Source organism: Panulirus ornatus, chromosome 72, assembly GCF_036320965.1.
Source record: "Panulirus ornatus isolate Po-2019 chromosome 72, ASM3632096v1, whole genome shotgun sequence".
Classification (NCBI taxonomy): Eukaryota; Metazoa; Arthropoda; class Malacostraca; order Decapoda; family Palinuridae; genus Panulirus; species Panulirus ornatus.
This window is the reverse complement of record NC_092295.1, coordinates 3,647,326-3,672,735: the sequence shown is the minus strand read 5'-3', so window position 1 is coordinate 3,672,735 and position 25,410 is coordinate 3,647,326. Positions and strand designations below refer to the sequence as shown.

At 50.6% G+C, this 25,410-nt stretch overlaps 1 protein-coding gene across 9 annotated transcripts in view; it reads left to right on the top strand.

The window, feature by feature from the left end:
- Positions 1-25,410, top strand: part of pros (homeobox protein prospero) — an 844,893-nt gene that overhangs the window by 779,788 nt on the left and 39,695 nt on the right. For 6 of the 9 annotated variants that reach the window (XM_071660582.1, XM_071660580.1, XM_071660581.1 and 3 more), the window contains 2 exons: positions 17,278-19,536; positions 22,107-22,124. In XM_071660582.1, coding sequence (XP_071516683.1) covers positions 17,278-19,536; positions 22,107-22,124 — 2,277 coding nt within the window. The remainder of the gene's footprint in view (positions 1-17,277; positions 19,537-22,106; positions 22,125-25,410) is intronic. The other 3 variants (XM_071660583.1, XM_071660586.1, XM_071660587.1) reach the window with 2 other exon arrangements.

Here is a 25,410-nt window from a genome sequence, read left to right as displayed (position 1 = left end):
CCGGAAACCCACCTCCCTTTTTCTTCATTTCTTTTGGTGTCCGTACACCCTTTCCGTTCTTGGAGTTGTTTATCGTGGTTTCCGTCGCCTTCACTGTTTTTTTTTTTTTCATTTATAGATCTGTTTTTTCCTGGTGTTTCGAAACCCAGTTCCCGTTTTCTATACATGTACCTACGTATTACTCTGGTTCTTCACATTTTTCATCAGTCCAAGGAACCCCCCCATGGTTGATTTTACATCCTTTTTATGACACAATCAACCATCTCAACATTCACTATCGAGGAACCAGGTCGCCATTCAAGTTGCATGACTTCAATTTGACCCGGGGTCTACATGAAGGTACGTATATTTCCTCTGGTGTAGTGGTCACCGTCACTAACTCTGACTCTGCGTCCCGAGTTCAAGTCTTGGACAAGGTCTCTGGCGCACAGCCAATCATTTTCTTTCGTCCTGACGCCTGGGGTTGATTGATGAATGAGTATATGGAGAAAGAAAACGGCAATGATCTCGAAACTAAAATGGCAACTATGGCCCATTATGGATACCAAAAATAGGAAAACGGTGAATGGTAATTATGTAATTCAAGTACGTTGGAGAAAATGTATACAACATTGTATTACTTGAGAGGACAGACTTAAGTGTACTTTATACTTACGAATCCGTACTTATAAGTATATACACACAAGATGAATGGAAAACGGTAGATTTCTAGTTCATAGTTATACATTAAAAGTTTAGTCTTCCAGCGCTGACGAAGCGAACACTAGGAGCGACGATGTGGTCCAGTTATGTATGTTTTTAGCATAGTACGCAAGTTGGAATATAGTAAAAATATGCCAGGGGGAATAAAACTATAGTAGAGCGTTTTAATCAGAATTTATCATCAGTGCCGAACGTAACATAAGCTATAATATAAATGAATATATGCCATCGTATTATCTCCATAATTGGGTGGTTACGGGAAAAATGTTTTTTTTTCCCCCCCCACGTATAAATTCTACAAACGATAATACACTGACCACTTGCCCGTGATGGAAGCAGTGGTGTGGGGTCCCTACTGTGTTGACCAACAATGGGGAAGCAGTGGTGTGTGGGGCCCCTACTGTGTTGGACCAACAATGTGGAAGCAGTGTGTGGGGTCCCTACTGTGTTGAACCAACAATGGTGGAAGCTGTGGTGTGGGGCCCCATACTGTGTTGACCAACAATGGTGGAAGCTAGTGGTGTGGGCCCCTACTGTGTTGACAACAATGGTGGAAGCAGTGGTGTGGGGCCCCTACTGTGTTGACAACAATGGTGGAAGCAGTGGTGTGGGGCCCCTACTGTGTTGACCAACAATGGTGGGAAGCAGTGGTGTGGGGCCCCACTGTGTTGACCAACAATGGTGAAGCAGTGGTGTGGGGCCCCTACTGTGTGACCAACAATGGTGGAAGCAGTGTGTGGGGCCCCTACTATGTTGACCAACAATGGTGGAAGCAGGGTGTGGGGCCCCTACTGTGTTGACCAACAATGGTGGAAGCAGTGGTGTGGGGCCCCTACTGTGTTGACCATCAATGGTGGAAGCAGTGGTGTGGGGCCCCTACTGTGTTGACCAACAATGGTGGAAGCAGTGGTGTGGGGCCCCTACTGTGTTGAACCAACAATGGTGGATGCAGTGGTTGTGGGGCCCCTACTGTGTGACCAACAATGGTGGATAGCAGGGTGTGGGGCCCCTACTGTGTTGACCAACAATGGTGGAAGCAGTGGTGGGGGCCCCTACTGTGTTGGACCAACAATGTGGAAGCAGTGGTGTGGGGCCCCTACTGTGTGGACCAACACTGGTGAAGCAGTGGTGTGGGGCCCCTACTGTGTTGACACAATGTGGAAGCAGTGGTGTGGGGGCCCCTTACTGTGTTGACAACAATGGTGGAAGCAGTGGTGGTGGGGCCCCTACTGTGTTGACCAACACTGGTGGAAGCAGTGGTTGTGGGGCCCCTACTGTGTTGACCAATCAATGGTGGAAGCAGTGGTGTGGGGCCCCTATCTGTGTTGACCAACATTGGTGGAAGCATGGTTGTGGGGCCCCTACTGTGGTTGACCAACACTGGTGGAAGCATGTGGTGTGGGGCCCCTACTGTGTTTTGTTGACCAACAATGGTGGATGCAGTGGTGTGGGGCCCCTACTGTGTTGACAACAATGGTGGATAGCAGTGGTGTGGGGCCCCTACTGTGTTGACCAACAATGGTGGAAGCCAGTGGTGTGGGGCCCCTACTGTGTGACCAACAATGGTGGAAGCAGTGGTGTGTGGGGCCCCTACTGTGTTGGACCAACAATGGTGGAAGCAGTGGTGTGGGGCCCCTACTGTGTTTGACCAACAATGTGGAAGCAGTGGTGTGGGGCCTACTGTGTTGACCAACATTGGTGGAAGAGTGGTGTGGGTCCCCTACTGGTTGACCAACAATGGTGGAAGCAGTGGTGTGGTGCCCCTACTGTGTTGACCAACTATGGTGGAAGCAGTGGTGTGGTGGTCCCTACTGTGTTGGACCAACAATGGGGAAGCAGTGGTGTGTGGGGCCCCTACTGTGTTGGACCAACAATGGTGGATAGCAGTGGTGTGGGGCCCCTACTGTGTTGACCAACATGGTGGAAGCAGTGGTGTGGGGGCCCCTACTGTGTTGACCAACAATGGTGGAAGCAGTGGTGTGGGGCCCCTATCTGTGTTGACCAACAATGGTGGAAGCATGTGTGGGGCCCCTACTGTGTGACCAACAATGGTGGAAGCTAGTGGTGTGGGGGCCCCTCATTCTCTGTTTTTCAGAGTGTTGACCAACAATGGTGGAAGCGTGGTGTGGGGCCCCTACTGTGTTGACCAACAATGGGTGGAAGCAGTGGTGTGGGGCCCCTACTGTGTTGGACCAACAATGGTGGAAGCAGTTGGTGTGGGGCCCCTACTGTGTTGACCAACTATGGTGGAGAAGGCAGTGGTGTGGGGTCCCTACTGTGTTGACCAACAATGGTGTAAGCAGTGGTGTGGGGCCCCTACTGTGTTGACCAACAATGGTGGAAGCAGTGGTGTGTGGGGCCCCTACTGTGTGACCAACAATGGTGGAAGCAGTGGTTGTGGGGCCCCTACTGTGTGACCAACAATGGTAGAAGCAGTGGTGTGGGGCCCCTACTGTGTTGACCAACAATGGTGGAAGCAGTGGTGTGGGGCCCCTACTGTGTTGACCAACAATGGTGGAAGCAGTGGTGTGGGGCCCCTACTGTGTTGACCAACCATGGTGGAAGCAGTGGTGTGGGGCCCCTACTGTGTGACCAACAATGGTGGATGCAGTGGTTGTGGGGCCCCTACTGTGTTGACAACAATGGTGGAAGCAAGTGGTGTGGGGGCCCCTTACTGTGTTGACCACCAATGGTGGAAGCAGTGGTGTGGGGTCCCTACTGTGTTGACAACAATGGTGGAAGCTGTGGTGTGGGGCCCCTACTGTGTTGACCACAATGGTGGAAGCAGTGGTGTGGGGCCCCTACTGTGTTGACCAACAATGGTGGTAGCAGTGGTGTGGGGCCCCTACTGTGTGACCAACAATGGTTGGAAGCAGTGGTGTGGTGGTCCCTACTGTGTTGACCAACAATGGTGGAAGCAGTGGTGTGGGGCCTACTGTGTTGACCAACACTGGTGGAAGCAGTGGTGTGGGGTCCCTACTGTGTTGACCAACAATGGTTGGAAGCAGTGGTTGTGGGGCCCCTACTGTGTTGACAACAATGGTGGAAGCAGTGGTGTGGGGCCCCTAACTGTGTTGACCAACAATGGTGGAAGCAGTGAGTGTGGGGCCCCTACGGTGTTGACCAACACTGTGGAAGCAGTGGTTGGGGCCCCTACTGTGTTGACAACAATGGTGGAAGCATGGTGTGGGGCCTACTGTGTTGACCAACAATGGTGGAAGCAGTGGTGTGGGGCCCCTACTGTGTTGACCAACCATGGTGGAAGCAAGTGGTGTGGGGGCCCCTTACTGTGTTGACCAACAATGGTGGAAGCAGTGGTTGTGGGGCCCCTACTGTGTTGAACCAACAATGGTGGAAGCAGTGGTGTGGGGGCCCCTTACTGTGTTGACCAACAATGGTGGAAGCAGTGGTGTGGGGCCTACTGTGTTGACCAACAATGGTGGAAGCAGTGGTGTGGGGTCCCTACTGTGTTGACAACAATGGTGGAAGCAAGTGGTGTGGGGTCCCTACTGTGTTTGACCAACAATGGTGGAAGCAGTGGTGTGGGGTCCCTACTGTGTTGACCTACAATGGTGGAAGCAGTGGTGTGTGGGGCCCCTACTGTTGTTGACCAACAATGGTGGAAGCAGTGGTGTGGGGCCTACTGTGTTGACAACAATGGTGGTAGCAGTGGTGTGGGGCCCCTACTGTGATGACCAACAATGGTTGGGAAGCAGTGGTGTGGGGCCTACTGTGTTGACCAACAATGTGGAAGCAGTGGTGTGGGGCCCCTACTGTGTTGACCAACAATTGGTGGAAGCAGTGGTGTGGTGGTCCCTACTGTGTTGACCAACAATGGTGGAAGCAGTGGTGTGGGGTCCCTACTGTGTTGACCAATCAATGGTGGAAGCATTGGTGTGGGGCCCCTACTGTGTTGACAACAATGGTGGAAGCTGTGGTGTGGGGTCCTACTGTGTTGACCACAATGGTGGAAGCAGTGGTTGTGGGGTCCCTACTGTGTTGACCAACAATGGTTGTGGTTGACGTGGTTGGTGGTTGTCCGCTTCTGGAGGCTTTTTGTGTGTCCTGGGGGACGATGTTGGTCGGGTGAGAGACATGACTGTCAACATTACCAGGACGTGAGGTCTTCATTGTGCTCGTTGGAGGAGGTGAGTCTACCATGGTAATCATCATAAGAGAAGGAAACACAAGGGTCCCAGTCTTGTGCCTTGCGGAACCCCACAGATGAGGTGATGGAAGATTGGGGAAAACAGACCATATGAATCGGGCATCACTGAATAAGTGTATTTGGGTGACATTATCTGTGTACGTGTTTTCTTGTGTATTTAAGTTGGGTGGTTGTTGTGTGTGTTGTGTGTGTGGTGTGTGTGTGTGTGTGTTCGATTCGAGATGTAATGAGAAGATGCCTTAAGACGAGTCCGTCTATACGATCCATCGTTTGAAATGGAACTTGCAATACCTCCAACTACCATAACTAATTTCCGCCCCCCCACCGATTCCTACCACTACACGACACGCACTCCCTCCCTCCCTCCCTCCCTCCCTCCCTCCCTCCCTCCCTCCCTCCCTCCCTCCCTCCCTCCCTCCCTCCCTCCCTCCCTCCCTCCCTCCCCCACCTGACCACCACTCTCCCACCTCCTCCCTCTCTCCCTCCCTCCCTCCCTCCCTCCCTCCCTCCCTCCCTCCCTCCCTCCCTCCCTCCCCCACCTGACCACCACTCTCCCACCTCCTCCCTCTCTCCCTCCCTCCCTCCCTCCCTCCCTTCCCCATCAATTTCCTTGCTGATCAGATGGTGAAGGGGTGGAGAGCTATAGGAGGGTATGGCCCCCTCCAAACAGCCTCCCACCCTCCGCTCCCGGGGGTGAAGCTTCTCAGAGCTGGTGTGATTTTTAACAAGTCTTGAGTGTTGACAGTTGATGTGACTTCATGAGAACCCCCTGTGTGTGTGTGTGTGGGTGTGTGGGTGTGTGTGGGTGTGTGTGGGTGTGTGTGGGTGTGTGTGGGTGTGTGTGGGTGTGTGTGGGTGTGTGTGGGTGTGTGTGGGTGTGTGTGGGTGTGTGTGGGTGTGTGTGGGTGTGTGTGGGTGTGTGTGGGTGTGTGTGGGTGTGTGTGGGTGTGTGTGGGTGTGTGTGGGTGTGTGTGGGTGTGTGTGGGTGTGTGTGGGTGTGTGTGGGTGTGTGTGGGTGTGTGTGGGTGTGTGTGGGTGTGTGTGGGTGTGTGTGGGTGTGTGTGGGTGTGTGTGGGTGTGTGTGGGTGTGTGTGGGTGTGTGTGGGTGTGTGTGGGTGTGTGTGGGTGTGTGTGGGTGTGTGTGGGTGTGTGTGGGTGTGTGTGGGTGTGTGTGGGTGTGTGTGGGTGTGTGTGGGTGTGTGTGGGTGTGTGTGGGTGTGTGTGGGTGTGTGTGGGTGTGTGTGGGTGTGTGTGGGTGTGTGTGGGTGTGTGTGGGTGTGTGTGGGTGTGTGTGGGTGTGTGTGGGTGTGTGTGGGTGTGTGTGGGTGTGTGTGGGTGTGTGTGGGTGTGTGTGGGTGTGTGTGGGTGTGTGTGGGTGTGTGTGGGTGTGTGTGGGTGTGTGTGGGTGTGTGTGGGTGTGTGTGGGTGTGTGTGGGTGTGTGTGGGTGTGTGTGGGTGTGTGTGGGTGTGTGTGGGTGTGTGTGGGTGTGTGTGGGTGTGTGTGGGTGTGTGTGGGTGTGTGTGGGTGTGTGTGGGTGTGTGTGGGTGTGTGTGGGTGTGTGTGGGTGTGTGTGGGTGTGTGTGGGTGTGTGTGGGTGTGTGTGGGTGTGTGTGGGTGTGTGTGGGTGTGTGTGGGTGTGTGTGGGTGTGTGTGGGTGTGTGTGGGTGTGTGTGGGTGTGTGTGGGTGTGTGTGGGTGTGTGTGGGTGTGTGTGGGTGTGTGTGGGTGTGTGTGGGTGTGTGTGGGTGTGTGTGGGTGTGTGTGGGTGTGTGTGGGTGTGTGTGGGTGTGTGTGGGTGTGTGTGGGTGTGTGTGGGTGTGTGTGGGTGTGTGTGGGTGTGTGTGGGTGTGTGTGGGTGTGTGTGGGTGTGTGGTGTGTGTGTGTGTTGTGTGTGTGTGTGTGTGTTGTGTGTGTGTGTGTGTGTGGTGTGTGTGTGTGTTGTGTGTGTGTGTGTGTTGTGTGTGTGTGTGTTGTGTGTGTGTGTGTGGTGTGTGTGTGTGTGTGTGTGTGTTGTGTGTGTGTGTGTGTTGTGTGTGTGTGTGTGTGTGTTGTGTGTGTGTGTGTGTGGTGTGTGTGTGTGTGTGTTGTGTGTGTGTGTGTGTTGTGTGTGTGTGTGTGTTGTGTGTGTGTGTGTGGTGTGTGTGTGTGTGTTTTATTTGTGTGTGTATGGTAGTATCTGGTGTATTTATTTTGCTGTTGTACTTTTTCTAAAAATAAACAATGTTATTATTTTTTTTTTTTTTTTTTGGGTGTTGAAAATATCTCAGTCTTATTATTTACTCACGAACTTTTGTGAGAATAGACTGTAACTCTTCCTGCATGTGAGTATGTAGAGTTCAGTATATGTAGAGCTATTACATAGCTACATGTGTTTGGGTTATTCTTATATGTATGTCTTGCTTGTGTTTGCCTGTCTGGTTATGATTATTTATTTTATGGCTCAATTCGTACAGATAATGTCTTCATTCAATAAGGGCACCTGAGATACACTGTGTTAAACATTTACATGCCATTTACCCCTTCCTCAGCACAGTTGTCCTACCCAGTCACATGTGTGCTTGTTAAGTTGGCTGTGTGGCACGTGTGTATATATGTAATTTAGGAATTTTGTTGTCATCTGTGAGTAATATATTACATCTAGTGAGGCAGGTGTGGTGTTTGAACATTTGTTCTGGCAATGGTTGTTGACTGCTACATTTGTCTTGGTTGGGGTCCGTCAGTTATTATTGTAGTGAAAAGGTTTTCAATTGTTTATTCCGTAATGATCACACGCTTTTTATCACCTGTTTGTACACAACAGACGGTAGGGAATTCTACAGTAGTAAGGCCACATCTCTTGAACTACAACATGCGTTTCTTTAAACATATGTATGTTGTCCAAATTTAAGGTTTAATAATTGAGTTTATTCTCTGCATTCACTGTTCTTATGATATGAAAGTACTGGGTTTTTTTACATCCTTTTTTTATATTTCTTTTGTTTAACTTCTTTTAATGGTTATGGCCTTTTGTTGTTCTAACTTTACACTTTTCAACGAACTTTTTCCCTTCGATATCATGAAATCAGTTTAGAAACTTGAAGGTTATGATTAGGTCACTCCCTACTCTTCAGTCTTCCATAGTAGACAAATTAGGGTCTATAACCTTTCATTGTGACTCAGCTCTCTTAATTCTAGTATCATCTTTATTCCACCGTCTCTATTATTTATTCGTGTTTCTTCAAGTAAAATGACCAAACTTGAGATGTATATTCTATTTATTTATTTATTTATTTTGCTTTGTCGCTGTCTCCCGCGTTAGCGAGGTAGCGCAAGGAAACACGAAAGAATGGCCCAACCCACCCACATACACATGTATATACATACACGTCCACACACGCAAATATACATACCTATACATCTCAATGTATACATATATATACACACACAGACATATACATATATACCCATGTACATAATTCATACTGTCTGCCTTTATTTATTCCCATCGCCACCTCGCCACACATGGAATAACATCCCCCTCCCCCCTCATGTGTGCGAGGTAGCGCTAGGAAAAGACAACAAAGGCCCCATTCGTTCACACTCATGTCTCTAGGATATGAACAGCAATGCTGTATATTTCCTTATTCATATACTTGAGTGCGATTATGATATCTGCCAGCAGACAGTTAAGTCTTCTTTACGTTATCCTGGGGTGGAGCTGCGGCGAAAGGTTAAATTAATTTCGACATCCAGGTCCTCCCACTCGAACACAGGTTCCGGCAGCTTCCATCCTGCTAGATAATGTTCGTATGGAGAACTTCCCATCCTCATTACTATGCAGTTACTCGGGATGAACATCATCTACCATGTGTCAGACTAACTTTGGAGTTTGTCTGGGTCCCCTTGTAAGTAGATGCAATCCCTGTCGCTTTTAACCTCCCTCGTGACCAGAGCATCATCTGCGAACATATTCAGATCAGAAGCCAATCTTTCAAGCAATTCATTTTCATTGGTGTGTGTGTGTGTGTGTGTGTGTGTGTGTACATTCCCTAGGTTATTAAACCAGTTTGATAACTACAGTGGTGAACCTTTCCACGAGAGATTCAGTGACAGACCATCCACACACAACAGCCACGCAACATATTACAAAATTAAGCAAAACTCTTGATAAGAAAGATGTAAAAGAAGTTCTTATATAATATAAGATGAGTGGATGAGTATATTATAGCGAGTGAGAACACTGTGTCTGAGGAGGAGAGTATAGTGTACGCAAGGATGTAAACAAGTTGTATGAGAATGGAAAAACGTTGAATATATTGAGGCCCAACGAGTGTACGACTTCCTCCCTGTATTGCAAAATGTACATCACAATTACACACACACACACACACACACACACACGTTTAAAGGCCACTGTATATACTACACACCACAACTGGTGTTGCCTCCCACATCTCCCCACTTCTCTCCCCATCTCTATAAAAGAATATTGAGGTGGCTGCCACGACCTCCTCCCAGTTACTGGGAGATCTTCATGGAGCTCAAACTTTACTCATACCCATCTTAATTCACACTTATCCTCCTCCTGTATTAATTCCCCCTCCTCCTCCTCCTACTCCCTTCCCTTCCCTTCCATCCCTCCCTCCCTCACTCCACCAACGCCCCCTTCTCTCCCAACGACTCTCTCCCTCTGGCAGACGGTGACACTCGGATAAACTTCACACATCGAGACCAGACGCTCCACATACGAGGGAAGTAATGTCTTGTGTGGGATTGAAAACTCGGGGGGAAAGGGGGGGACTATTATTCACTGGTCGTCCGGTTTGTTATACAAAGGTGATGAATATGATTCGTCCATTATGAAGAATGGGTTTTACTCTGCCAGTCATGATTCGCTCTACAAGATCAACACATGTAGATGTCGTGTAGAGTCGAATGGTGTGATTTCCATACACGAGTGATAGATAGCTATTCATTTCTAGTTCATGCAGGTGTATAACAACTGTCTGTATAACAGGTATGTTTCATGGTTGTCCTCCATACCTGTTGTGATATCGTGGTGGCCAGGTGTGTGCTGCCAAGGGTCAGGTATATAGGGCCAGTCGGTCATGTCACATATGTCGACAGGTGTTTCAGTGGCAGTATTAGTACATCTGTAACTGTGGGGAGGGGGGGGGGGGGTCGTGTACTCTGTGGTAATTGCTTCTTAATCACTTCCTGGTGTGATTAACTCGTATGGTTGATGACAGGACACGTCTGGTGTGTGTGTGTGTGTTTGTGTGTGTTGTGGGGTGTGTGTGGTGGGTGTTTTCTTCTCTTACGGGAACGACTCAACACCCGGGGTGGTGCACTGTGTTGTTATGTGGGGTTAACGACACCGCAATGGTCAAGGGGCTACATAGGGTTTAACGACCCCCGCAATGGGTCATGGGGTCCCGTACATACGGTTAACGAACCGCAGATTTGGTCAAGTGGCGACAAAAAGGGGGATTAAAACGCCCCCGGTGGTATGTGGGTAAGGGTAGGGTTTTTAACGACACCAAAATTTGGTCTGGGGGTCGTTCATTGGGGGTAACCCCCAAAAAACAATTTCGGGGGGCGAACAAATTGGGAGGTAACCCCCCAACACCTGGTTTTGGGGTAATTGGGTAACCACCCCACACTGGTCGTGGGGTCCATTTACTTGGGAGGAAACCCACCACAGCTGTCGTACATTGGAGGTAACCACACCACAGCTGGTCGTACATTGGAGGTAACCACACCACAGCTGGTCGTACATTGTGGTACAGAAACCCATAGAATGTCTTTTCCCGTAACAATGGGGCCCGTCCCAATCGGAAAAGAGGGGTAAGTGGTTGTTGTAGTAGTTAACGGGGTTTGTGGCTAGCACCACAGATGGTGATGGTCGTAGTTAACGGGGTTTGTGGCTACACCACAGATGGTGGTTGTCGTAGTTAACGGGGTTTGTGGCTAGCACCACAGATGGGTGGGGGTTGGGTGGTGTGACATTTTAAATTGATCGTTACGCGAACCGTGAAAAAACTTAAGATTTAATGACAGTAATTACCACAAAAAAAATTTTGTGATAAAAAACGAAGTGGCAACTCGAGCGGCACGCCGCAGGGTAGACGACGCGTGTCAGTCTTGCCCTCTCGCGATCACCCAATTTATACTCATTATATAAACAGTTTATATCTTACCACACAACACCCTGTTTTTAAATCTATATCTACAGTCTGGAGAATGGATCACTTAGTCTTCATGTATTTTCCAAAATGGCGATGTTTTTTAATTGCCTGTTTTTTTAGTTAATAAATGAAGTCGTTTTTACGACTTCGAGTTTTCGAGAGAAATTTCAAATTGGTCCCGGTCAAAAAAAAAGGAAGTTTATTGCCCGTTTTCTACGGTGGGGGGGGGGAAACACGAACACAAGAGATTAAAAGTGAAGTATGGAGAGAGAGAGAGGAGGAGAAAAGAGAGGAGAGGAGAAGGGAAGAGGACTTAGAATTTAAATTTTAAACAATAAGGAATATGGGGGGGAGAGGGGCGTACTTGTTCATCGAAACCAATTTCCCTGTACCCCTTACGTTCCTGACCAAAAACATATGTCCCCTTTTAAAAATTTTATCCTTAAAAACCCAAAATTATGTCCCCGTAAACCTGTTTTGAAAAAAACCAAATTTGTCCCCTTACCAAATCCTGCCCCACACACACCCCACCACACTGTATCCTGCAACCCCATTAGTCCCTTACCATATTATCCCCACCACACCCCATTTTGTCCCCTGTACCCAAATGTATCCCACCAACCCCCTTATGTCCCTCTGACCACAGCAGGGTTTTTTACCCTTCCTGCTGTACTCCTGTATCCGTTCAGTCCATCTGTATTTCTGGAGGAAGGTGAGTGTCAGCCTTCTGATGGTGCTGGTCCATTACAGGTGGCGCTACCCCCCCCCCCCACAGGTGGCGGCCCCCCAGTTGGGCCCCCAAAGGTAGTTAGATGTGGTGGGAGGGAGGGGTTGGGCCCCAAATTACCCCCGGGGGCAGTTTTGTGAAATGGAACAAGCGCGGGGTTGGTCTGGTGGGGAAATGTTTTGCCCTTTTCCCAAAGGGATATTAGGTAGTCTGGCTCACATCCGCTGTTAGGGAAATGTGGCTGTGTTAGAAGCACGGAAGGGAATATGAGAAGGATATATGACAGGAAATGTAATGCTCCATGACGAGGTTATGTACTGTCATGATTTTAATTGTGTGAGAAACAGGAGAGTAGAGCACTAAGCTCCTCCCTATCTCCACCTCTCCCTCTGGCTCAACAAACGGAGGGGATAAAGATAATGATATTTCCTTCCTTTGTTTATCATACTGTTATATCTGGTCATATATATTCTCTATTGGAAATATTTAATATTAGAGGCTCGGGATCTTTGATTTTCTTAGAGAGAAGAATCTTCATGAGGTATATTTCTCAGTCACGGAAATAGTTTTTCTGCTCACCTTTGGACTCGTTTGGTTTTCTTATTGTCTCATCAAGTCTCGTGACCAAAACTGAATAATGTATTCTAAAGAGTGAGTACTGTATTTTTCGTCATACACGTTGTATTTCTTGGTGTAAAACCCAGCATTCCTATTGGCTGTATTGTATTTGAATGTTATTTTGACATTAGCCAGAGGACATTTCGTCACCTTTATCATTCTTTTCATATGGGACTCTTGTGATAGGTGGGGGACGACGTTAACCATCAGGAGCCAGACTCCTGCACCTGGGATCAAACCTCATTACTCCACATTTGCTCGGGTTCAATCTCCTCCTTAGCGCGCCAGACCAAGAGTAACAGAGTTCACAGCTCCTGACCGTGGCGCATTCGCGAGCCGCCCAGGGTTAGGGGCTCTGGCTGTGGTAGAGGCTGTGGTGGTGGTAGAGGCTGTGGCTGTGGTAGGGGCTGTAGCTGTGGTAGGGGCTGTGGTAGTGGTAGGGGCTGTGGCTGTGGTAGAGGCTGTGGCTGTGATAGAGGCTGTGGCGGTGGTAGAGGCTGTGGTGGTGGTAGTGGCTGTGGCTGTGGTAGGGGCTGTGGCTGTGGTAGAGGCTGTGGCTGTGGTAGAGGCTGTGGCGGTGGTAGAGGCTGTGGTGGTGGTAGGGGCTGTGGCTGTGGTAGAGGCTGTGGTGGTGGTAGGGGCTGTGGCTGTGGTAGGGGCTGTGGCTGTGGTAGGGGCTGTGGCTGTGGTAGAGGCTGTGGTGGTGGTAGGGGCTGTGGCTGTGGTAGGGGCTGTGGCTGTGGTAGGGGCTGTGGCTGTGGTAGAGGCTGTGGTGGTGGTAGGGGCTGTGGCTGTGGTAGGGGCTGTGGCTGTGGTAGGGGCTGTGGTTGTGGTAGAGGCTGTGGCTGTGGTAGGGGCTGTGGCTGTGGTAAGGGCTGTGGTGGTGGTAGAGGCTGTGGCTGTGGTAGGGGCTGTGGCTGTGGTAGGGGCTGTGGTGGTGGTAGGGGCTGTGGCTGTGTTAGAGGCTGTGGCTGTGGTAGGGGCTGTGGCTGTGGTAGGGGCTGTGGTGGTGGTAGGGGCTGTGGCTGTGGTAGGGGCTGTGGCTGTGGTAGAGGCTGTGGTGGTGGTAGGGGCTGTGGCTGTGGTAGAGCTGTGCTGTGTGGCTGTGGTTGGGTAGGGCTGTGGCTGTGGTAGGGGCTGTGGTGGTGGTAGGGCTGTGGCGTGGTAGGGGCTGTGGCTGTGGTAGGGCTGTGTGGTGGTAGGGGCTGTGGTTGTGTAGAGGCTGTGGCTGTGGTTAGGGGTGTGTGGTAGGGCTGTATGTGGTAGAGGCTGTGGCTGTGTAGAGGCTGTGGCGGTGGTAGGCTGTGGCTGTGGTAGGGGCTGTGTGGTGGTAGGGGCTGTGGCTGTGGTAGAGGCTGGGGCCCTGTGGTAGGGGCTGTGGCTGTGTAGGGCTGTGGTGGTGGTAGGGGCTGTGGTGGTGGTAGGGGCTGTGGTGGTGGTAGAGCTGTGGCTGTTGTGGCTGGGTAGGGGCTGTGGCTTGCTGGGTAGAGCTGTGGCTGTGGTAGGGCTGTGGCTGTTGGTAGGGCTGTGGTGGTGGAGGGCTGTGGGGGGTGGTAGAGGCTGTGGCTGTGGTAGGGGCTGTGGTAGTGGTAGGGGCTGTGGCTGCGGTAGAGGCTGTGGCTGTGGTAGGGGCTGTGGCTGTGGTAGGGGCTGTGGTGGTGGTAGGGGCTGTGGTGGTGGTAGAGGCTGTGGCTGTGGTAGGGGCTGTGGTAGTGGTAGGGGCTGTGGCTGCGGTAGAGGCTGTGGCTGTGGTAGGGGCTGTGGCTGTGGTAGGGGCTGTGGTGGTGGTAGGGGCTGTGGTGGTGGTAGGGGCTGTGGTGGTGGTAGAGGCTGTGGGGTGGTAGGGGCTGTGGCTGTGTCAAAGTCCTTGTCTGTGTCATTGGCTGTCATGAGCTAAGGGCGAGTGGGCAGGGGTGGGTTGAGGGCGAGTGGGCAGGGGTGGGATAAGGGCGAGTGGGTAGGGGAGGGCTAAGGGCGAGTAGACAGGGGTGGGCTGAGGGCGAGTGGGCGGCTAAGGTAGAGGACGATTAGGTTAGGGTCAGCAAAGGACGAGTGGGCTTGAGTGAGCGAATCGGAGTGGGTTCAGGATGAGTGGGCTTATGTGGGATGAGGGAGAGGTGGCTGGTGGAGTGGGCTGAGGGCAAGTGGGTGTGGATGGGTGGGCTATGAGCGAGAGAGCTAGGGTGGGCGGGTTGAGTGGACTAGGGATGGTGGGCTGAGGGCGAGTGGGTTGGGATGGGTGGGCGAGTGGGCCTGGGGTGGGCGGACGGACAACACGGTCGCCACAGCTGACCAGAGAGCACTCGATCGATAACCTGAGGAGTCGTGCCATCACCTCCCCCACCTCCTCCTCCTCCTCCTCCTCACCCTCGGTCTTCCTCCTCCTCCTCCTCCTCCCCCTCGGTCTTCCTCCTCCTCCTCCCCCTCGGTCTTCCTCCTCCTCCTCCTCCCCCTCGGTCTTCCTCCTCCTCCCCCTCGGTCTTCCTCCTCCTCCTCCTCACCCTCGGTCTTCCTCCTCCTCCTCCTCCTCCTCCTCCCCCTCGGTCTTCCTCTTCCCCCTCCCCTTGGTCTTCCTCCTCCTCCTCCTCCTCCCCTTGGTCTTCCTCCTCCCCCTCCCCTTAGTCTCCCCCTCCTCCTCCTCCCCTCAGTCTTCCCCCTCCCCTCAGTATTCCCCCTCCTCCTCCTCCCCTCAGTCTTCCTCCTCCTCCTCCTCCTCCCCCTCAGTATTCCCCTCCTCCTCCTCCCCTCAGTCTTCCCCCTCCTCCTCCTCCCCTCAGTCTTCCCCTCCTCCTCCTCCTCCCCCTCAGTCTTCCCCTCCTCCTACCCTCAGTCTTCCCCCTCCTCCTCCTCTTCCCCCTCTCCTCCTCCCTCCCCTCCCCTTCCCCTCCCTTCCCCTTAGTCTTCCCCTCCTCCTCCCCTTCTCCTTAGTCTTCCCCTCCTCCTTCTCCCCTTCCCCTTATTCTTCCTCCTCCTCCTCCTCCTCCTCCCCCTCCCCTTCCCCTTAGTCTTCCCCTCCTCCTCCCCCTCCCCTTAGTCTTCCCGGTCCTCCTCCTCCCCTTCCCCTTAGTCTTCCCCCTCCTCCTCCTCCTCCTCCCCGTAATCTTCCCCCTCCCCCGTCTCCTTCCCCCTCCCTTTAGTCCTCTCCCTCCTCCTCCTCCCGCTGAGTCTTCCTCCCTCGCCCTTCCTCCTCCATCCCTGACACCTCCTCCCCATCACCTTTCTTCCCTTCACCACCTCCCCTCACCCCATCCCCTCTCCTCCTCCATGTGTCTCACGTCATCCTCCAAGTCTTGATTCCCTCTCCCATCACCTCATTCCCCTCTCCCATCACCACTTTCCTGTCCCATCACTCTCCTCTCCCATCACCAATCTCCTCTCCCATCACTCTCCTCTCTCTCTCTCTCTCTCTCTCTCTCTCTCTCTCTCTCTCTCTCTCTCTCTCTCTCTCTCTCTCTCTCTCTCTCTCTCTCTCTCCACCCCCAGCCACACCACGTGTCATGAAGTGATGGCATTTTTGCCCGGGAGTGGGTGAATGATTGTGTGTGTGTGTGTGTGTGTGTGTGTGAGAGGAGAGAGAGAGAGAGAGAGAGAGAGAGAGAGAGTGCGCCCGCGCGAAACGTACGTACATGTGTATGTGTGAGTTACTCTCATAATAATTGCTACTCAAAAAAAGATTATATATATATATATATATATATATATATATATATATATATATATATATATATATATATATATATATATATATATATATTGCTCTTCCGGAGACACACACACACACACCACCACACGTCCCCCTTCCTCTTTTTTTTTCCCCTCTCTCACTCACCTGATCTCTCTCTGTCTCTCTCTCTCTCTCTCTCTCTCTCTCTCTCTCTCTCTCTCTCTCTCTCTCTCTCTCTCTCTCTCCCCTCACCCCCCTCTCTTTCTGCAAGCACCACCACCCTCACACACACACACACACACACACACTACGCTAAGGTTAGCGGTCATCTGCGTAAGCCTCCATCCCTGACCGTCCAAGCCAAGCCCTTCCTCCTCCTCCTCCTCCTCCTCAGACCACCACCGGCCGTGAAGCCCTCGGTTATACCTTCGCCACCACCGCTGCTGGCGCTGTGGTAGTGGTGGTGGTGCAGGTGTAACATCCTTATAAAATATAAAGTGATCCAGACTCCGATTTGCACGCTGCTGTCCACTTCTGGCTCGGAGACTTCTTCTTCTTCTTGTCATTATTGTCGATTTGTGAGGGCGTAGGCGGCGCGCGACCCGAGTCTACATCTACGTGTAGGGTATTATACAATCTACTTTCTCTTGTGTATCTATTCTCTCTCATATTTCCCTCCTACGGCCATATAGGTTCACGTAAGTCTTGGCATTAAGAATAGGTGATGTTTGTATAGCATCTGTATTCTTATTATGTGGAATTAATCCCATTATAGCGATAATTACGATGTCTCGGTGTACTTACGGTATATACAAGAGTATATAATGAATTATGAAGGCGTCGTCTGGAGTAACTGGTGTATGCTGTACAAGAGTGAGTTTATTTCATATAATTGGATAAGTTAGCAGGAGTTGTTTTCTCATGAGCCTCATTGGTGATTCTGCAAAGGGCTAGAGGGAGCGTCCTCATATGACGGGGGTGCGATTGTAACGCGGGTAATGTGCCAGCGGCCGCTATTTAGATGATTCCACGTCCGGAGTCGGCACCTTTTTCTGTGTCATTTCGACTCCCTGATCATTTTACTCATGCTCATATACTTTAATATTACATTTTCTATTATTATGTAATTAACATACTTAACATAATTATATATTATAATATATAATAAACCACAAGAAGTTGCCATTGCGCATCCTCAACATACTCACGTACGTCTTTCTTACCCTTACAGGCGCACCGGATGAGCCAAGCAGCCTGGTTGGTGGCTTAAGAATCGGGCCTCGTGACGTAGCGCCACCGTATTGGCCGCCTCTACCTCTCGCTCCACCCTCGATGCATCCTCCACCAATCGGCGCGCTCCCTACCGCAATGGCTCACGACGAAGAAAGCGATTGCTTCATGCTAGGAGAAAAGCTGTCGAAGAAACCGAAACGGATCAGAACAAGAGTAGACGCCGGAGAGCCAAGGAACTCTTACTCGGCCTTCAGTAGTTTACCCAACTTGTGTGGTGTTAGTGTTAATGCAGTCAGGCCGGGAAGTGCTCCTAACCTCTTCAGTGCAAGTCAATCCTTTTGTGGACTACCGTTTGTGAACTATTTCAACCCTCCACCCACGGTGGGTTCGCGAGGTATGCTAAGTGAGTTGTTTGGCGCCCACACCAAACCTGTGGCGCCCTGCCCGCCAGAAGACACAGTGTCAAACATGGGTGTATTGGACAAAGTGACAACCTCGAACGTGCATAGTGCTGATGGAGTGAACTCAGTGATTCGTGGGCCGGAGCCAGATAACGTACTGTTACGTGAAATTCTACAGGGCCGTAAAAGGGACCTTCTTACCATGGAGGAAATTGAGGCCGCCCGCTCCTTACACAACAATAACAATAGTTATAAGGGGGCGACGGACTCTGTGGAGGCCAACAACGAGGAGGCCAACACGGTGAGGGATGAGAGTGTGTCAGCGGAGGACGCACGGTGTGAATCTGAGGTCGAGGAGACCCTGAGTCAGAGCAGCCCGCGCACCGACTCCCCAGAACCCAGAAAACGTTTGGAGAACATCGTGAGCGTCATCCGCTCTTCGCCCACCCCGAACACGACCGTCAACGGGTGCAAGAAGCGGAAGCTCTACCTTCCCCAGCAGCACGACGCGCGAACCAACTACGACTCACAGACTGAAGAAGGCGAAGCCGCGGCCGAGCCCGATAACAAAACCAGACGAGTCGAAGACGAGGAGCAGGGCGAGCCACGGGTTCCTGAGGCAGGTGAGGAGGGAGGTCTACAGATTGACCTGAGTGTTAGGCGTCGATCTCCAGAGCCACAGCGACCCCCCACGCCCAAGCCCCCCACCTCCACCTCCTCCAACGACTCCAACGACGCCTCTTCCTACCTCCTGGATTACGCCCAGCGGTTAATCCGTAACCAAGAGGCGCGGATGCAGAGGGAAAACGACATAAAGAACACAGACCTGACGGAGAAGCTGCAGCTGCTTAGGAACTTGAGTCTAGGGTCACAAGTGACGGACTTGGAAGGGTTGGCGGACGTCCTGAAGACGGAAATTACCACCTCCTTGGCCGTCATCATCGACTCTATCGTCAACAAGTATGTGCAACAGAGGAAGCTGCTCAGCAAGCAGGCGGAGGTGGCGGTGGAACAGCTGAACCGGGACATTGCCTCGCAGCTGATGGAGCGGTCCCGTTCCCCTCGCTCCCACAAGATGCTGGACCGGGGGCCTCCCAACATGCCCAGACTGAATGGCATGCCCGCCCCTCACGGACCCCTCAACCTCTCGCCCTACCCAGGCTCAGAGAACAACTTGAACAACCTTAATATCTCGCACTTACGGCCGCCTCTGTACAAACCACCACACGGCTTCTTCCCCAGCAACCTGCCTCCCATGACCGGCATGATCCCGAGCGGGCAGACCTCGCCCTACGGCGGAGGGATGGAGCCGGAGCAAGACGAGGCCATCCCGCTCGTCGTCACGCCCAAGAAGAAGCGCCACAAGGTGACGGACGCCCGCCTAGCGCCTCGCACGGTGAGCCGCCTGCTGGAGGACTTCCCCCGATACGGTCCGTTGCCTGGCATGGGTGGCCAGTCGTCGCCTCGCAGTTCCCCTCCACCTCCACCCGTCACCCACCACCCGCACCACCGCCCCGCCTCCTTCCCCCAACCCCCGCCTCTCCTCCCCGTCTCGCTCCCCACCTCCGTCGCCATACCCAACCCCTCGCTACACGACACCAGTTTACTCTACCCCAACTACTACGGCGGCCACAGGGCGTCGTCCCCATCAGAAGGACGGAGGGAAGAGTCCCCGGCGGGTCCACCGCCCCCACACCCACACCCGCTCCTACATCCAGCGCTCCTAGCAGCTTCATCGCCGGACTCCTTCTCACGCTTCCTGCACGGCGCCGACCATGACCGCGCCTCAGACTGCTCGCCAGCGGATCCTCACTACGATGGAGTCCAACCTACCATATCCTTTTATGCACCTGAACGTAAATATCAACTCGATGTTCGTTTTATGTCTCTTGCTTCGCAGTCAGTGGCTTAAGCATCTCCACCCTACCCTCACTCTCTCTCTCACACACTTAAGCATCTCCACCCTGTCCTCACTCTCTCTCACACACTTAAGCATCTCCACCCTGTCCTCACTCTCTCTCACACACTTAAGCATCTCCACCCTATCCTCACTCTCTCTCTCACACACTTAAGCATCTCCACCCTACCCTCACACTCTCTCTCTCTCTCTCTCACACACACACACACACACACACACTTAAGCATCTCCACCCTCTCTCACACACTTAAGCATCTCCACCCTGTCCTCACTCTCTCTCTCACACTTAAGCATCTCCACCCTATCCTCACTCTCTCTCTCACACACTTAAGCATCTCCACCCTATCCTCACTCTCTCTCACACACTTAAGCATCTCCGCCCTATCCTCACTCTCTCTCACACTTAAGCATCTCCACCCTATCCTCACTCTCTCTCTCACACACTTAAGCATCTCCACCCTACCCTCACTCTCTCTCTCACACACTTAAGCATCTCCACCCTATCCTCACTCTCTCTCTCTCTCTCACACACACACATACACACTTACAACCTCTGAACTACACTGTCTCTTATACTACCACACACACACATACACAACACTTCGAACTCCACTGTCTCTTATACTATCTCACACACACACATACACAACACACTCACAACCTCCGAACCCCACTGTCTCTTACACTATCTCACACACACACACAACACACTCAACCTCTGAACTCCACTGTCTCTCACACACACACACAACACACTTACAACCTCTGAACTCCACTGTCTCTTACACTGTCTCACACACACTACATACTCACAACCTCTGCACTCCACTGTCTCTTACACTGTCTCACACACACACACAACACACAACCTCTGAACTCCACTGTCTCTTACACCATCTCTCACACACACACAACACACAACCTCTGAACTCCAATGTCTCTTACACTGTCTCACACACACACAACCTCTGAAGTCCACTGTCTCTTACACTATCTCTCACACACACAACACACTGACAACCTCTGAACTCCACTGTCTCTTACACTAGTTCTCACACACACACAACCTCTATACTCCACTGTCTCTTACATTATCTCTCACACACACAACCTCTATACTCCACTGTCTCTTACATTATCTCTCACACACACACAACATACTCACAACCTCTATACTCCACTGTCTCTCACACTATGCATTATTTTCTGTGGTCCAATTGTGTTACACCCAACCAAGTTAACACAGGACTTGGAATTTCCCCACCCCCACCACCTCCTCCTCCCATCTCTCACCCCCCCACACACACACATCTGTTGAGAACTATCTCCCACACACCTGCTAGGAAGAAGCATCTCCACACACACACACACACACACACACACACACACACACACACACACACACACACACCTGCTGAGGAAAACCATCTCCCACACAGACCAGGTCATTAAGGCAAGGGTGGTCACATTGCCAGTCCCGTGACCTCTCTCTCTCTCTCTCTCTCTCTCTCTCTCTCTCTCTCTCTCTCTCTCTCTCTCTCTCTCTCTCTCTCTCTCTCTCCCATGTTTTGTGAACTCCCGCCATCAATCCCTTTTCCCTCCCTCCCTCCCATAGCAAGTTTCTCAATCCTCTTTACTCCTTGTTCCAATAATCCCTGCTCTCCCCCACACTGTCTCCTCTCCCTCCCTCCTTCTCCCTCCCTCCCTCTCCCTCCCTCCCTCTCCCTCCCTCTCCCTCCCTCCCTCTCCCTCCCTCCCTGTTATTCCAGTAATCTCTTACGTGTCATTTGTTAGCCTGGCAGGTTTCTCCTCCCCCCCGTGTTCTGCTCCTCCCATAGTAGCCATCTCTTCCTTCCCCGACATCCCATTTTCTCTTTCGACATGTTTGCTTCCCGTGTATCTCTTGCGTGGCTGCTAACTCGTCTTTTCTGCCTGTTTATCTTTCCGTCCGCTTCCCATCTTTCATGTCTGCTTCTCGTTTTCTATGCGTGTCCCGTCTTACATACGCGCGTCTCTCGTTTTCTGTGTTTTCTCGTCTACCGCTTCTCGTTTTCTATGCTTCCCGTCTTCCGTGTCTCTCGTCTTAAGTATGTTTCTCGTTTTCTGTGTGTTGTGTGTGTGTATGTGTGTGTGTGTGTGTGTGTGTGTGTGTGTGTGTGTGTGTGTGTGTGTTTCGCCTTCGCATCTTCCATTTTTCTGTCCATGTCATTTTTGTCTTTCTTTTCTATGCAATCCGTTCCTCTCAATCCAAAAAAAACCATAGCTGTGCCACTGAGATATCTTTATGCCATTTCTTATTTAAGATTTACCCATTCCCCCATTATTCCCATCCCTGTCATTAGTTTCAAGAGACCCCATTTCTCCCTTCTCTGCCAATTATGTATACCCTCGTGCCCCAATTTATTTTTTCCCCATTATATGTTTTATTTGCTCCCCAATTTTCATGTTATATACCATGTCCCCATCTCCATGTATGCATCCTAATACTCCCTATTTCCCTATTTCAAGCTAACCTGGGCCCAGCGTGTAAGTGACCTATCATTAGTTTACCTTAACGACATTCCTTTATATCCACCTCACACCTCTGCTTCCTATTGTATACCTTAATGTTCCCCCATTTCTTCTATGATTTATACCCCAATTTTTGCCCCCATTACATACCCCAGTGTTACAGTGTCGCCCCAATTTACCTTGAATGTTCTAATGTTCATTATATTCAACATTAATGTTACCATTTCCTACATGACTTATATGAATGTTCATTTTCCTTGTTACATACTTGGACCCCTTACCTTTCTCCCAAAGGTAATCTGTGTCTCCAAATTTTACCCAACGAATCATTACTATCCCCATTGCATGTAAATATGCTCCCCATTTCTCCCCCTATTTGTCAACAACGCCCATATCTCACTTGCTCCCCAAATGTTGTCGTCCTCCCCACTCTTCATGCAATCTATTTCCTTGCCCTAATGTTTATGTCTGCTCTTTGCCTTTCCCTTAACTCCTTACCTTAACCTTTCCTTCATCATCTTACCATTGCCTATCCTCTCCTTCCCTTAACCTTACCCTCTCGTTACCTTAACCATACCTTATCCTTTCCCTACACTGGTAACTGTAACCTATGTAACCTTTCTCCCTTGTCCTTACCTTAACCTTTCCCTCTCCACCTTACCTTAACCTCTGCCCCTCCTTCTTACCTTAGAGGTAGTCAGAATAGCATGTCATATCGTCAGTACCCATCACATGTATCCATTTCACATATTACCTCACTCTTCCCCATTCACTTTCCCGAATCCCATCACATATAACCCCAGTGCTTCCCATCACCTATAACTCAAGTGCTTCCCATCACATTAACCTCAGTGCTCCCCATCCCATATAACCCCAGTGCTTCCCACCACATTAACAAGTGGTTCCCATCACATATAAGCCCAGTGCCTCCCGTCACATATATAAGCCCAGTGTTTCCCATCACATAAACCCCAGTGTTCTCCATCACATTAACTAGAGTGCTTCCCATCACATATAACTCCAGTGCTACCCATCACATATAATCCAGTACTTTCCATCACATTAACCCCCAGTGCTTCCCTTCACATTAACCCCAGTGCTTCCCATCACATTAATTCCAGTGTTTCCCATCACATAAACCCCAGTGCTCTCCTTCTCATTAACCCCAGTGCTTCCCATCACATATAACCTCAGTGCTTTCCATCACATTAACCTCCAGTGCTTCCCATCACATTAACCCCAGTGTTTCCCATCACATTAACCCCCGTGTTTCCCATCACATTAACCCCCGTGTTTCCCATCACATTAACCCTAGTGCTCCCCATCATATTAATCCCAGTGCTTCCCATCACATTAACCCTAGTGCTTCCCATCACATTAACCCCAGTGTTTCCCATCACATTAACCCTAGTGCTCCCCATCATATCAATCCCAGTGCTTCCCATCACATTAACCTAGTGCTTCCCATCACATTAACCCCAGTGTTTCCCATCACATTAACCCTAGTGCTCCCCATCATATCAATCCCAGTGCTTCCCATCACATTAACCCCAGTGCTCCCCATTACATATAACCCCAGTGCTTCCCATCACGTACAACCCCAGTGCTTCCCATCATATCAAATCTAGTGCTTCCCATCACATACAGTCCCAGTGCTTCCCATCATACCAAATCTAGTGCTTCCCATCACATACAACCCCTGTGCTTCCCATCATATCAAATCTAGTGCTTCCCATCACATACAGCCCCAGTGCTTCCCATCATGTCAAATCTAGTTCTCCCCATCAAAATATCACCAGTGTTTCCCATCTCATTAACTCCAGTGTATCTCATCAAATTAGTAGTCCCAGTGCTTCCCATCAAAATACTGACCCCATTCCTTCCCTTCCATATATCAAAAGGTGCTTCCCGTCACATTAACTCCAGTGTTCCCCATCACATTAACTCTAGTGCTTCCTACCAAATAGTAACCCCAGTGCATCCCATCACATTAACTCCAGTGTTTCCCATCAAAATAGTAACTGATGCCTCCTATCACATTAACGCCAGTGCTTCCCATCAAAATAGTAATCACAGTGCTCCCCATCACATTAACCCCAGTACTTCCCATCAAAATAGTAACCCCATTCCTTCCCATCATATTTACTCCTGTCCTTCCCATCATTTTAACCTCATTGCTTCCCATCATTATTATCCCAGTGCTTCCCATCATTATTATCCCAGTGCATCCCATCATTATTATCCCAGTGCATCCCATCATTATTAACCCCAAGCTTTCCCTATTGTGAACCCCGATTGTTTCCCATCACAGTAATCCCAGTGCTTCCCATCACATTAACCCCAGTGCTTCCCATCACATTAACCCCAGTGCTTCCCATCACATTAACCCCAGTGCTTCCCATCACATTAACCCCAGTGCTTCCTATCATATTAACCCGTGTTTCCCATCACATTAACCCCCTGATGCTTCCCATCACATTAACCTCAGTGCTTCCCATCTCATTAACCCCAGCGCTTCCCATCACATTAACCACAGTGCTTCCCATCACATTAACCACAGTGCTTCCCATCACATTAACCTCAGTGCTTCCCATCACATTGACCCCAGTGCTTCCTATCATATTAACCCGTGTTTCCCATCATATTAACCCGTGTTTCCCATCACATTAGCCCCCTGATGCTTCCCATCACATTAACCTCAGTGCTTCCCATCACACTAACCCCAGTGCTTTCCATCACATTAACCTCAGCGCTTCCCATCACATTAACCCCAGTGCTTCCCATCACATTAACCCCAGTGCTTCCCATCACATTAACCTCAGCGCTTCCCATCACATTAACCCCAGTGCTTCCCATCACATTAACCCCAGTGCTTCCCATCACATTAACCCCAGTGCTTCCCATCACATTAACCCCTGTCCTTGATGTACCCCCATCACATCAGTACATCCAGTATTCATCATCACATCCCCAGTCCACCCCATCACATTAAACCCCATTACTCCCCATCACAGGAAACCCTGGTTCTCTCCACCCCATTAATGGTCCCGGTTCCCTCATTACATTTTCAATGCCAGGACTTCCCATCACATAAACTCCCAATTGTTCCCATCACAGTAATTCCATATGCTTCCCATCACATTAAACCCCATTTTTCCTCGTCACATTATACCCCAATGCAACCCAGTCCATTAGGAAATCTATATTCCCATCACATTATTAATCCTAGTGGTCATAGCGCTTCCCATCACATTAATTCCAGTGCACCCTCTATGTTTTCTGTCACAGACCACAATGTACC